Below are 14653 nucleotides of genomic sequence, written 5' to 3' on the forward strand. Positions count from 1 at the left end.
GCAATGCCCGAACATCTCTGTGCCTCCGTTTACTCACCTGTAAAATGGGAGAAATGAGATCCTGTCGTAAGTGAATGCAGGGCTATGCTTAATAAACGCCGAGATTACATTATGGCGATTACCTGTTAAATGGCAGAAAGAGCCTCCCCTGGAGTCCGAGCCACCCGCCTCCCCCCAAACCTCCGGCATCAGTCCTGGAGCCTCTCTCTGCCTCCCCGCTCTGAGCCTCAGTTTCCCCACCCCGGCCCCGAGGGAGCGGGGCGGCAGGGGGACAAGCGCCGCTCTGGCCGGCAGGGGCAGCACTGAGAGGCCCGGGACATCCGGAAGGGCCCCGCCTCCGGCCCCGGCCCCGCCCCGCCCGCCCGGCTGCCCCGATCCCGGAGACGGCAGCGGTGGCCACGACCCGGACGGCGCGCGCGGTGGCGGCGGTGTCGGGACGCGGGGCGCCATGGCGGCCGCCGAGCGCCGCGCCTTCGCGCACAAGATCAACAGGTAGCGCGGCCGCCGGGTCCCCTCCTGGCGGCCCCACGTGCCCGCGCCCCGCCCCGCCCCGGGGTGCTCCGGCCCAACCCGGCCCGGGCGCCCCCCATTCAAGCCCCTTCCGCCTTCGCCAGGTCCGCCGGGGCCGGGGGAGGTGGGCGGGTGACGGGGTCCCGGCTGGGGGTCGCGTCCGGGCAGCGGGCGGGATGGCGGCTGAGGTCCACCCTCGGGGCCGTGGGACCGTGGGGGCGTGGCCCGGGGGCCTTCCTGGAGGCGGCGGTGCAGGGAAAGCTGGAGCCGGGCGTCCTCGGCATCTTCTCCCAACATCCTGGCCTCTCCCCGGCCCCCGAGTCGAGGGTATGGGAGTGGGGGGCAGCCTTTATGTCCCATCCCCTGTGTCTGGTTTGGAGCGCCGGGATTTCGGAGCGGGGAGTGTGCTCCTCGCAGCCTTTGAATCCCGTGGAAAAGTTTCCCGGGCTCCCGCCTCCCCAGGGTCCCGCGCCCAGCTGTCTGGGGGGTAAGAGACAGCTGTGGATCCCCCCGCCCAGCTTCAGGCTCTCCCTGCACCGGCTGGACGGGCTGGGGATGGATGGGTGATTGAATGGAGAGAGTGGGGGCTGGGGACGGAACCAGCTGGTGGGCAGACGGGGGAGGGGGCAGGCACCAGGCGCTGGGAGATCCATTTCCGTGACTGAAGATTGTGAGCCGGCCTGGGAGAGGGATGTGAGCCGGCCTGGGGGTTTTGCCTCGACAGAGGGATCAGTATCTGCTTAGTGGTCCTCTCCACAGGGGACCTGACCCCCGTGAAAAAGCCACCCTGGAGTGGTCCAGCACTGGCCTGATGGAGGAGACCCAAGGAAAGATCTCACCCTTGGGAGCAGAGACAGTAGGGGGTACAGATGAGAAGCACAATAAAGTCGATTATTTATTAGAGACAAGTGCTATGGGGATACACAAGGCAGAGAAAGGAGAGAGGGAGGGCGGGGGTTATGTTAGATATGGGAGGTGGGTCAGGAATGCCTGGATGAGAAGGTGACGTTTGGGCAAATATCGGAAGGAGGCCAGGAAGGGGTCCATGCCGGGACGTGGGAGAAGGGTCCAAACACAGGGAAGGGCCAGTGCAAAGGCCCCGTGCGTTCACCAAGGCTTAGCGTGCTCACAGAGCATCTGAGACGAGCCCGGCTGGAGAGAGGGAAGGCGGGGGCAGTGGCAACAGATCGTGCGGGGCCTTGTGGGCTGTGGGAGGACTTTAACTTTTATCCTGAATGAGGTGGGACCCGTGAAGGGTTCTAAACGGAGGTGTGACGTGGTGTCCAGGCAGTTTTTATGTCTGTCATCTCTGTCTCTGAACCGTCTCTCTGTTTTGGAACTTTGATGTCTCTGAGCCTGTTTCTTTGCCTTTCAGTCCCTATGTCCTTGGGTCCTGGCTTCCACTCTGAGTAAGAGGGGTCCTGGGTCTCACCCTGGGAAACAGATGCTACAGAACCCAGAGTAAGAAGAGCAGAGAAAGGTCCTGGGGCCCCAGTGAACCACAAGCAAGTGGCTCAAGTCTTCTAGCTACTCTCTGAGGAGGTCTCCAGAGCTGTCCGGTGGACACCCAGGTGTCTTACATGCTCAGATCTGGGCCTGTTTCCTTCCTTCCTTCCTTCCTTCCTTCCTTCCTTCCTTCCTTCCTTCCTTCCTTCCACAAATACCATATTAACCTGAACATAAGACAGTCCCCCAGTTTCCTAATGAACAGATTCTAGAAAAAAAACCACCACAAGAGTTTGGATGACAACCTAAAAGTCCAAACTCTTGTGAATGTAAATAATATGGACAAATGTTCTTGTGTGCAATATAACTTGTTCATTTTTTTCACTTGTACTATTTAAAATAAAATACAATATAGAATGGTGATCATGACCAGCACTTATAAGAATGCTTATCGCATGCTTATCTCCATCGGGGATGTTAATTGTTTGTCACCAGAGCCCCTTGGCATAGGTATAGCCAGTGAAACTGAGACTCAGAGCCGTTAGGTCATTGTAGAGGGTCTCGTGTGGGACAGTGAGCCCAGGAGTGTGTGGCTCCAGAGCCCCAAGCAACCTTGGGAACTGTGCCTCTTTCTGCCACTCCCTGTCTCTCAGGGTGTCTATTCATTCTTCTTGGGCATCTAACAGCAGTGTCTTCCCTCTGCCCCACAGTCGATGGATAGGAGGCAGCTTGCATTTCTCATTTAATGACAATGATTTGTTGGACTAGTGGAGGGCCATGAAACAGACAATGACAAAATTCCAGAGGTACCTCTAGGATTTCAAGGAAATGGCTCCTTCTTGCTCCGTCCCACAGTATGTCTGCAAATATGAGCACATGCAAACGTCATTACCTTTTAAAAATGGTTATGTAAAACATGCATGCAGGGAAGTGCAAGGTTCAGTTATAATACAAATGCCAAGGAGCCGGGCCGGCCGGTGTGGTTCAGTGGTTGAGCCTTGACCTATGAACCAGGAGATCACGGTTTGATTCCTTGTCAGGTCACATGCCTGGATTTTGGGCTCCATCCCCAGTGTGGGGTGTGCAGGAGGCAGCCGATCAGTGATCTCTCTCATCATTATCTCTCTCCCTCTCCCTTCCTCTCTGAAATCAATAAAAATATATTATCTATTTTTTAAAAATATATAATAACAATTTAAAAATAAAACAAATCACCCTACCCGGTTTGGCTCAGTGGATAGAGCGTCGGCCTGTGGACTGAAAGGTCCCAGGTTTGATCCCGGTCAAGGGCATGTACCTTGGTTGCGGGCACATCCCAGTAGGAGGTGTGCAGGAGGCAGCTGATCGATGTTTCTCTCTCATCAATGTTTCCAACTCTCTATCTCTCTCCCTTCTTCTCTGTAAAAAAATCAATAAAATATATTTTAAAATTAATTAAATAAATAAAAAATAAAAATAAAACAAGTCCCAAGGAAAAACCACTTAGGTCAAGATGGGGGCGATCTCCTTCTTCCTGGGCCGCCCCGGTCCAGCAGCCCCTCCCAAGCTGCACCTGGCTCTGCCCCTCAGCACTGCCATGCCAATGGCGGTTGCCGTCCCCTCCTCACTTGCATTATGGACTCTCATCCAGGATGGCTCCATGTCCGCTCTGGGTTAGTTTTGCCTGTTTATTTATTTATTTTAAATTTTATTTTGAGAGAGAGAAACATTGATTTGTTGTTCCACTTCTTTATGCATTCATTGGTTGATTCTTGTGTGTGCCCTGAGCAGGGATCGAAACCTCAACCCTGGGGTATCGGGACGATGCTCTAACCAACTGAGCTACCTGGCCAGGGCTTAGTTTTGCATGTTTAAAGCATCCTATAAATAGAATTATGTGGGACGTCTAGTCCACGGACCCCGCTTTCACCCAGCACAATGTCAGGAGCAGGGCTTCTCTGTCCAGTTGCCTGTAGTCAGGTTCGTCCTTTACATTTGCTGCTTAGTATTCCCCTGTCTATGAATTCTCCATCTGTGGTCAAGGAACACGTGAGTTGTTTCGTGCTGGGCTGTCACCATCAGGGCTGCTGAGAACATTCTTGGCCACGTGTTTCCTCCTGAGTATGCCTCCAAGGGGAGTTGCTGGATGGGCATATCTTTAGCTTTCCTTGATAATTACAGATGGTTTTACACGGGGTTTTTACCGCCAGCGCATGAGAGTTACCATTGTTCTACATCATCACTGGCACTCATAATATTTGTCTTCCAGTCCTGAGTGGTGGTGGTGGTGGTGGGGGTTATGAAGAGGAATCGCTTTGTGATGTTATTTGGATTCACTTTCTTCCCTCACTTTTTGCACAAATGGGAACACAGAGCATTCGAGGCTTCTATCATTCTTGTTCTGGATTATCGTCCTCCTCCCCTGTGAGGATAAGACCTCTGTTAATCTGGCCAGCCCTGGGGTAAGTTCCACAGTCTCACATGAATTCCCAATGATGCTCCATCTTTCCCCTCTGAGCAACTCTTTTTTTTTTTTCTCTTAAGACTGTGTCTTTTTTTCTTTTTTTTAACCTCACCTGAGGATATTTTTTCATTGCTTTTAAGAGAGAATGGAAGAGAGAGGGAAAGACAAAAAAGAGAGAAATATCAATGTGAGAGAAACACATCTATCGGTTGCCTCCTGCACGAGCCCCGACCAGGGCCTGGGCCGAAGAGGAGCCTGTAACTGAGGTACATGCCCTTGACCGGAATCGAACCCGGGACTCTTTGGTCCGCAGCCCGACGCTCTATCCACTGAGCCAACCCGGCTAGGGCTGAGCAACTCTTCAGTGTCACATAGGGTTGTCAGTTTTTCACCTTTGGAGGACTGATCTCACCGAGAGCTCTAACCCACCACCCGCAGTTTCCCTTACTGCAATTGTGAGATAGATACTTCCGGGAAAATCACCAGGTTCAGCTCAACAGTTTGCCTGCCTTTTTGAAAGGTGCTCTATGTGAGGGCGCCTGATGTGGAGGCAGAAAGAGAGGAGTTGGGGATGACTCCCAGGGGTGGGTTCCTAACACCTGAGAGGTTGGGGCTGCCCTTGGTGAGGCAGGGAGACAGTGGGGGCCGGTGACGGTCACACCTCTGCAGGATGCCCGCAAGCCCCCCACGTGGGCACACGCAGAGACAGGTGTCACATGGAGCAAACCCAAGGACTCATTGGTGTTGAGAAGGTGTTGAAGCCCCAAGGCTGCACAGGGCTGGTGTGCAGGGTGCGTAAGGACAGGGAAGAGGGAGGTTCCGGAGGCCTGTTCTTGGGGCTCCTCCCACCATAGTCACAGGGAGTGCTGAGGGGCGCCCACTTTGACCTCCGGCCGGCCAGGGTTCAGTTCTGGCCCTGCTGCGTTCAGCTGCTGACCCTGGGTGGGTCAGACCCCTCTCTGAGCCTGTCTCCTTTGGTGTCAAAGACGGGGCCAGGATTCCAGTTCCCAAGATCCTCTTTGGGGCAACATGGTGACAGCGAGCCTTAATTGGGCCCTTACCGTGTGCCAGGCCCTACACTCAAAACAGCTCAGCAAGTGTGCATCCTGTCACTGAGCCTGGAGGTCCGCAGAGGGGAGGTCACCCCCCCCCACATGCCCACCCAGCTCCAAGTACAGAGCCCTGCGGCTCGGAACTGGCCCCCATGGCCTTGGCGTTGTGGACCCACCCCTTCCCCACTGCAGGGGCCTCTCCACGCCTAATGACAAAACGAAGCTGGAGCTCTGGCCCTCCCTCTCCCCGCCCCTCCCGCTCCCGCTCTGGGCAGCAGCTGCAGAACAGCTGGGCCAGGACACAGACAGGTCCCCTGTCCAGGCATCTTTTGTAAACTACCCCCCAAAGTCCTTGTGTGCCCAGGCGTCCAGAAGAGGCAGCCCAATTTTGGGAATTTCCCTAATTTTGGGAATGTCCCAATTTTGGGACAAATCCCTAATTTTGAATACCCTTTGAATTTTCTAGAATCCTGCCCCTCCCCATCAATAGAAGCAAGACTCAGGGACAGTTGACAGAAAATCAGTAGGATGCAGGGACAGAAAAGGAGTGAGGTGCCCTAGCTGATGTGGCTCAGTGGATAGAGCGTAGGCCTGCGGACTTAAGGGTCCCAGGTTCTGTTCCGGTCAGGGGCGCGTGTCCTGGTTGCGGGCTTGATCCTCAGAGGGGGTGTGTGCCCGAGGCAGCCAATTGGTGATTCTCTCTCATCATTGATGTTTCTATCTCTCCCTCTCCCTTCCTCTCTAAAATAAAAAAAATAAAAAGGAGTGAGGCTGGGAGGCCTGTTCTTATGAAAATTTTCCCGCACACAGAAGAGTGGGAAGCAGAACGGAGGCCTGAACACTCAGGCAACTGCCCTCTCAATTTTAAGAGGAACTGAGGCCCAGAAAAGGTGTCCCAGCTGCCCAAAGCCACACAGCTAAAAGGTCTGGGGCTTCCCCCAATTTACAGTGGATTTAAGAAAGTTGGACCAGGTGTGAGTTGTGGAGAGATTTACGCATTCCATCAAAAAGCCCACATTTATTGAGCACCTGTGATATGCAGGGTCCAACGCGAGGGCCTCCGTGGGGGCCACACAGTCCTGGATCCTGCTTCACGGAGATGTCGGGGAGCAGGAGCCCATGCCCAGAGCACAGAGCACAGCCTCAGGACCTTTGCACTTGCTGTTCCCACCGCCTGGCTCACTGTTCCCCTAGACAGCTGCATGGCTCGCTCTCCTTCCCCTCCTTCTAAGCTCTGCTGAAGGATTGAGGGCCTGGGGGATCCCTGCTTTCACGGGGACTTGTCCCCGATTTTCCTGCTGGCCCCTCCTCGAGGGTCCTGTCCCTCCCTGCCTTTAAAGGGCTGTGCAGATTGAGGTGACTCAAGCAGGCCGCAGCCCTAACCTTGGTTGCGGGTTGTGCTCTGAGAGTCCTGCCGGCCTCTTCTACGCCGTCAGCCTCTCTCAGACTCCCTGAGAATGCACGGAGTGCCCTCTGATTGCCAGGCCCCCGCCCTGCTCCCCACAGCAGCCCTGTGAGGTCAGGACAGCCACAAATGGGTAAACTGAGGCTGAGTGGCAGGAGTGACCTGTCCAAGGCACCCTAGCAAGCATAGGATGGTGCCCACATACTGGATGGGCTGTGTGGTGAGGTGTTTGAGGGACCCCGGGGTGGACAGAGATCCCCCAGATGAGAAAGCGGAGACCAGAGGGCAGGCGTGGTGAGGGTGGGGGTTGGACGAAGAGGGATCTACGACCCCCTCGTGGCCCTTCCCAGTAGCATTGCCCCCATCTGTGCTTGGAGAGGGGGTAGGGAGGGCCGCAGGACGAGATGCGTGGATCTGGAAGCCTACGTTGTCTTGGCCACGCGGCCTGTTTTCTTGCCTCAGCCTGGATTCTTCTCTCGCAGAATTAATGTGTTGGCCCCGAAGCCCGGGTTCTCAGGGCCCTGCTGCCCACGTTCCCTGTCCCCACGGGCCCCTTCCTGTCCCCACAGGACAGTGGCAGCCGAGGTGAGGAAGCAGGTGTCCCGGGAACGCAGCGGCTCTCCCCACTCTAGCAGGCGCTGCAGCAGCTCCCTGGGGGTGAGTGTTCGGGAGGTGCCCCCCCTGCCCAGACCCCGCCCTCTAGTGGAGGTGGGGTTCCCCTGTGCCTGGGCTCTGTCCCGCCCCCCCCCCCCCCCCCACTAGCGCCCTGTCCTGTGGGAAAGCTGTGGCCGGGGAGGGGTTCCTGGCCCGGCCCCAGTGCTGTCCCCTGTGAGTGGGGAGGGTGGTTCCTGGGGTGGGGGACCTCCCTGTGGGTGGTCGGGGTGGGGTCGGGGAGAGACTCCAGCCTGATGTAGCCCCACCTCCTGCTGCCTGGACCACCCAGATGAAGATGGGGAGGCGGCCTGGGGGTTGGGAGGTCCATCAGCTGCAGAGGGAAGGGGGTGGGGCCAGCTTGCCACTGGGCCTGAGGAATTGTCTGTTTCTCTGCTGCAGTCCGTAGGCCCTTCCTTCCACCATTAGTCCCCTGCCCTTCCAGGCACAGGGTGTGATTTCCTGCCTGGAAAGGGGTGGGGCCGGCATAGCTGGGCTGGGAGAGGAGCGGCTGAGGTCACCACCCTTCATAGAACCTCTCCAGCTCCAGCGCCCTCCATGGCTCCCACTGCCCTCTTATTTGATTCTGAGGCCGGCCCATGCCCACACTCGACCTCCACCACCGTGCCTAGTGCCCAGAATTGGGGTCACGGCCACTTTGCTCTGAACCAGGTCCCACTGACTGAAGTCATTGAGCCCCTGGACTTCGAGGATGTGCTGCTGAGCCGGCCCCCAGATGTTGAGCCCGGGCCACTCCGCGACCTGGTCGAGTTTCCAGCTGACGACCTGGAGCTGCTGCTGCAGCCCCGAGAATGCCGGACCACAGAGCTCGGGATCCCCAAGGATGGGTGGGTTCCACCCCACGCCCTCCCTGTTCCTAACTCCACTCTGCCTCCATGCACCCCGTCCCCACCTATACCTCCTTTCCCATCAAACTGCCAACTGCCCTGAATTCAGATCCTGCCTCCTCTGTGTGGCCTCCCTCTCTGAGCCTCTGTCTCCCTATCCCGGAGACAGGCGGAAGGGCATGCCCCACCTCACAGCTCACTGGAAGGACTGGCACTAGGCCCTGCCTCTGTTTACCCGGTTTTATTTTGCGCAGAAAGCTGGATGCCCAGGTGAGGGCCGCGGTGGAGATGTACACAGAGGACTGGATCATCGCCCACAGAAGGTGGGTCTGGCTGGGGGCAGCTCAGGGTGGAGGGTCAAGAGGCCAGGTCTGAGCCGAGAAGAGCCCATTGTCTGTGGCTGGGCCTCCTGCTTATCTGCCCGTTGTCACTGCATGGGCAGCTGGACTTCAGTGATGGAGCACAGGGGAGGTGGGTGGTCTTGCAGGCATCACCTGGCCTTGCAGGTGTGTTGGGGTGCATCGGGGAGTCTGGGGGAGCCCTGGCCCCTGCTACCCACCCAGCCCCGCCTCCTCCTAGGTACCAGCATCTGAGTTCGGCATACAGTCCCATCACCGCAGAGACCCAGCGAGAGCGACAGAAAGGCCTCACCCGCCAGGTGTTCGAGCAGGATGCTTCTGGAGACGAGAAATCCGGGCCAGAGGACTCGGTGAGGGATCCCTGGGTCGGGATCACTGCAGGGGTGTATGTGTGGGCTCCAGCCCCGGCTCTCAGTCACATGTAATGGGAAATGACCCCAATAACCTTGAATTTAAAAGGAAATGTATTGACCCCATGAGTGAAAAGTTAGGGATAATAATTATAAACATTATAAACTTGTCCTCATTTTTCATCCTGTGAGGCAGGGCAACCATTATACCCATTTTACAGATTTAAAAAACGGAGGCACAGATTAAAACTGAGGCAGCTGGACCCCACTACGACTCTGGCCTATATCTTGTCAGCCAACATTTATTGAACAGCTACTTTATACCAACAATAATTATACTAAGAATTATTGTTACTGTTTTCATCGTTATAATTTATAGATGTAGCTGGGGAAACCGAGGCCCTCAGAGTTGGGGTCTAGATCTGGAGTCACAGAGCTGAGCTGGGGTTTGAACCAGGGTAATCTAGCTCTGACCATAGCTGTGTCTGGGAGGTCAGGTAGGATCCTGGACCAGTGACAGCCCCTGTAAGAAGAACGCTCCCTCCCCTGGCAACAGTGAGCAGAGTCCCAGGGAAGGCTCTCATTGGCCCAGCCCAGGTAGTCCTTAACCTTGGAGCCTATCTCAGGGACTGGTAGATGTATTCTGATTGGCCGGATGAGGGTCGTGTGATGCTCAGAACATGGGGATAGAAAGAAGTAGCCTTCCCAACAATGGTCAAGCAGGAAGGCTCACCAAGTAAGTTTCTAGGAAGAGGGTCAGCAAAGTCCCGAGGTGACCCTTGTCGTGGTGCCTGCCCATTCTCCACTGGCAGGATGACCTCCGGCATCCCTCGGGCTCCCCAGAGGACACTCCTCGAAGCAGCGGCGCCTCTGGCATCTTCGACCTAAAGAACTTGGCAGCTGACTCACTGCTGCCCTCACTGCTGGAGCGGGTGGCCCCCGAGGAGGTGGACCGGCGCAATGAGGCCCTTCGAAGGCAGCACCGGGCCCGCACCCTGCTCACCCTCTACCCAGCACCTGACGAGGTGGGTGCCTACAGGCCCACATAGGCCCTGAGGCCAACACCCATCCAACTGACATGTATCCCTATATATTACCCCACCAACATGTACTGGGTGCCTACTGTATACCCTGTTTTTTTTTGTTGTTGTTTTTTTTTTTATTTTATTGATTTTTTACAGAGAGGAAGAGAGAGGGATAGAGAGCTAGAAACATCGATGAGAGAGAAACATCGATCAGCTGCCTCCCGCACACCCCCTACTGGGGATGTGCCCGCAACCAAGGTACACGCCCCTGACCGGAATCGAACCTGGGACCCTTGAGTCCGAAGGCTGACGCTCTATCCACTAAGCCAAACCGGTTTCGGCTACCCTGTTTTTTTATTCAGTGGCTTATATTGGATGCCTAATATGCACCCCCATATTTATTCAACCAGTACTTATTGTATACCTTCTGTATAGACCTCTCTTTAATCAAACAGAATTTATTTAGTGCCTATTATATGCCTATATTTATCTAACCAACGCTTACTGAACAACTAGTGGATATACACTTGCTTTTTATTGAATGGCTTTTATTAGACATCTATATACCCCTATATCTACCCAACCCACTTTTATTGGGTACCTAGTGTTTTCATTCAACCATTTATTGAGTCCTAACTGTATACTCCTATATTTATTCAATCAGTGCTTATTGGGTATCTAATCTAATACAATATATACATATATATATCCAGTCATCATTAATAGAATGCATTCTATATATATATCTATCTGTTTATCCAACTTTTAGTAGGTATCTACTGTATACCTCTATTTATTCAACTGACATGTTTGGGTGCCTGTTGTATGACAAGCACCGGGGATATAGCCATGAACAAGATAGACCCAATCCCTTCCCCACAAGTTAACAGTCTAGTGGAAGAGAGACCCTCCTACCAGGAAATTACTACCCAGACAGAGTAACACCATAATGACGTGCTGATATTTGTCCCTCACGTGGCCCTCAATGTCCCAGCCACGTGGCCCATTGCAACAGGGCATTGTGACCACTTTGTCAACTGACATTTATTGAGCAGCTACCTTATACCAATAACTAGAGGCTCAGTGCACGAAATTTGTGCACTCAGGGGCAGGGGTCCCTCAGCCCGGCCTGCACCCTCTCGCAGTCCGGGAGCCCTCGGGGGATGTCCAACTGATGGCTTAGGCCCACTCCCCCTGGGAAGTGGTTGGACATCCTTAGCACTGCCCCGGAGGCGGGAGAGGCTCCTGCCACCGCCGCTGCACTTGCCAGCCGTGAGCCGGGCTTCTGGCTGAGCGATGTTCCCCCTGTGGGAGCACACTGACCACCAGGGGCAGCTCCTGCATTGAGCGGGATCGGGCCGAAACTGGCTCTCTGACATCCCCCGAGGGGTCCTGGATTGTGAGAGGGCACAGGCCAGGCCAAGGGACCCCACTGGTGCACAATTGGGGTCGGGGAGGGACGCAGGAGGTTGTCCAGCCGGGAAGGGACCACAGGAGGGCTCCAGGGCGTGTCTGGCCTGTCCCACTCAGTCCCGATCAGCTGGACCCCAGCAGCAAGCTAGCCTACCAGTCGGAGCATCTGCCCCCTGGTGGTCAGTGCATGGCATAGTTAGCGGTTGAGTGGCCTTAGCATATCATTAGCATATTACACTTTGATTGGTTGAACGGACAACCGGACACTTAGCATATTAGGCTTTTATTATATGGATAATTATACCAAGAATTATTGTTATTATTTTCATTGTTACTAGTTTAAGTTGGAGGAGGTGCCTGCCCAGGCCTCAGGGGTCGGGGAAGGCTTCCTGAAGGAAGTGCCAGGTAAACTGCGACCTACACCATGAGCAGGCATCAGCAGTAAGGAGGAAGGGAGAAGAAAGGCATTACAGGCAGGGGAACAGCATGTGCAAAGGCTCAGAGGCAAGGGACTTCAAGTTTAGTCAGGCTGGGGGTTGAGCTGGTCTCAGGCTATACATTCCAAGCTCTTCTTGGAGGACGTGTCCCAGCTGCCCCCCGGTTCTTGGCAGGACGAGGCCGTGGAACGCTGCAGCCACCCGGAGCCGCCCTGCGAACACTTTGGACAGAGGATCCTGGTCAAGTGTCTGTCACTTAAGTGAGTGTGCTTACCTTCCCCCCTCAGACATGCAAGGGGACCGGACAGATAGATCACGGTGTGGCACACACGTGGTGCTCACTGCGAGAGCCGTGCCATTACCATGTGCAGCCATGAGACCCGTGAGGCCCCGGGCTTTTAGGCGGGAAATAAGACTTCCGTTTTTATTACTGAAAGCCACCAATCCGTAAGTGCTGTGCGCCAGGCTGTTCTCAGCCCGTTCACATACATGCACTCTAATCTTCACTACAACCTTGTGAAGTGGACACAAGTGGGGAAACCGGAGCACAGAGTGACCAAGTCACTGTGCGAAAATCACGACGTGTGGGACGCCAGAGTCCAGCACGCTCCCACTCTGTGGGTGGGACCCAGGTGGAAGCGCCCTGGTGACTCTGGGGCTTGAGGCCCCCTCCACATTAGCCCCCTGGGGAGCCGCCAAAAATGCGTGGGAACTGAGCTGAACAGGATGTGGCCTTGGACCTGAGCCTGGCCCTGCCCCTTCCCACCCTGAGTTCCTGTTGGCCAGGGACAGGAAGGAGAGGCCTGGTCTGGCCTGAGGCCCGGGTGGGCCGCCTGCCCCAAGCACAAGGGTTGGGAATTGGCTCTGTGGGCTCATCCAGTCACTCAACACTCATTGAGTGCCTAGTGTATACAGAGCATGTAATCGTGGGGTGACCATACAGCACACACAAAGGAAGGGGGACATCTGGAGAGGGAAAAATGAGACCAAGAGGTGTGGCAGGGCTGGGCAATGCAGGAATCTGTTGTCAGGGCAGCGGGGAGCCTCAAAATGTAGGTTCTAAGATGCTTCCTTAGAAGGCAGGTGGTGAGTGGGGGCCAGCAAGGCAGAGCACGGGAGGGAGGCATTTACAGTGGCCGTACAGGCGAGCGAAAATGGGACTCAGCCCAGGGTGGCACAGGTGACAGACACCCCAGAGAGGAGAGACAGGGAGACCCAGGAGTCGAGAATTTTAAGTTGGGGGGAGGGAGGGAATTGTTGTGCCAAAAGCTACCTTTATACAAACTGAACAAGAGCCATGATTTTGGGGGGAGAGGTTTTGTGTGAGTGAGTTACTGATAGGAGTTGGGGGTAGAATCAGTGCCTCAGTTTCCTCTTGCAAAATGGGACAGACCTTTTCTGCAAGCCCTTAAATGGCAGTTCGTGCGGCTCAGTGGGAGTTAGATGTCCCCCCAAGGCTGCACCAAGGTGGGTTGGGCCTCAAGAAGGAGTAGGGGGTGCGGATGCTGGGAGTGTGTCGGGAACCGCCTGTGCCAGTTCGCCCCCTCACCCACAGGTTCGAGATCGAGATTGAGCCCATCTTTGGCATCCTGGCCCTGTACGATGTGCGGGAGAAGAAGAAGGTAGGAGCCCCTTTCTTCCCCTTCCTTCCTCACTGCCCTCCTCGTTGCAAGGCTGTGGGCTTCCTGGAGGTGGTGACCCAGCTGCCTCTTGTGCCCCCAGATCTCGGAGAACTTCTACTTTGACCTGAACTCGGACTCTGTGAAGGGACTGCTGCGGGCCCATGGCACTCACCCGGCTATTTCCACCCTGGCCCGCTCTGCCATCTTCTCTGTGACCTATCCCTCGCCCGACATCTTCCTGGTCATCAAGGTGCCCACGGGGGCTGGGCAAGGAAGGGGTGGCAATGGTGAATGTAATGTCACAGGCTCAGTCCCTACGGTCATGGAAGAACACAGACACGAGGAAGGATGACCAGGCCTCTTGTAGGGGAAGCACAGGCAGTGGGGCAAGCCTGGAGGAGGCTCCTGACCCAGCCCAGGGGAAGAGAAATCACTGAGGGCTTCCATGGAGAGGTGGCAGCTGAGCCAAGACCTATGAGTGAGCAGCCTGTAGAGAAATGGCATCCTGGCATAGGGGGACAGATGTTTAAAAATATTCATATTTCTCATTTATTGACTTGAGAGAGACAGACAGAAAGAGAAGGAGAAACATCAATTTGTTGTTTCACCTACTAATGCATTCACTGGTTGATCCTTGTATGTGCCCTGACTGGGGATAGAACCCACAATCTTGGTGCATCAGGACAGTGCTCTAACCAACTGAGCTACCTGGCCAGGGCCTAAAATACGTTTTTCAGTTTATTAAGAGAGAAAAGACCTAATTGGCACATTTATTTGGGCTATTGTTTCCAGGAGTGAGTTTAAATTTCCTTTCCCAAAGCATTAAATTAGGTCCCATGGTTGGCAAACTGCGGCTCGCGAGCCACATGCGGCTCTTTGGCCCCTTGAGTGTGGCTCTTCCACAAAATACCACGGCCTGGGCGAGTCTATTTTGAAGAAGTGGCATTAGAAGAAGTTTTAAGTTTAAAAATTTTGGCTCTCAAAAGAAATTTCAATTGTTGTACTGTTGATATTTGGCTCTGTTGACTGATGAGTTTACCGACCACTGGGTTACACGAATGATGTTAAATGAGCACCGATGGATAGGGACTG

General features: G+C 54.9%; 1 protein-coding gene across 4 annotated transcripts in view; it reads left to right on the forward strand.

Annotated features, from left to right (window-relative positions):
• Nucleotides 1-358: 358 nt before the first annotated feature.
• The window catches only part of DOCK6 (dedicator of cytokinesis 6), a 43143-nt gene continuing 28848 nt past the window's right edge, over nt 359-14653 (forward strand). For all 4 annotated transcript variants that reach the window (XR_013813517.1, XM_079770687.1, XM_079770688.1 and 1 more), the window contains exons 1-9: nt 359-492; nt 7426-7513; nt 8180-8355; nt 8610-8678; nt 8935-9064; nt 9877-10089; nt 12114-12199; nt 13495-13561; nt 13662-13811. Coding sequence is in view for 3 of the 4 variants with exons in the window: in XM_079770687.1 (XP_079626813.1) it covers nt 449-492; nt 7426-7513; nt 8180-8355; nt 8610-8678; nt 8935-9064; nt 9877-10089; nt 12114-12199; nt 13495-13561; nt 13662-13811 (1023 nt within the window). In the remaining variant the exon portion in view is untranslated. The remainder of the gene's footprint in view (nt 493-7425; nt 7514-8179; nt 8356-8609; nt 8679-8934; nt 9065-9876; nt 10090-12113; nt 12200-13494; nt 13562-13661; nt 13812-14653) is intronic.

This window comes from Cnephaeus nilssonii (genome assembly GCF_951640355.1).
Source record: "Cnephaeus nilssonii genome assembly, chromosome: 5".
Lineage (NCBI taxonomy): Eukaryota > Metazoa > Chordata > Mammalia > Chiroptera > Vespertilionidae > Cnephaeus > Cnephaeus nilssonii.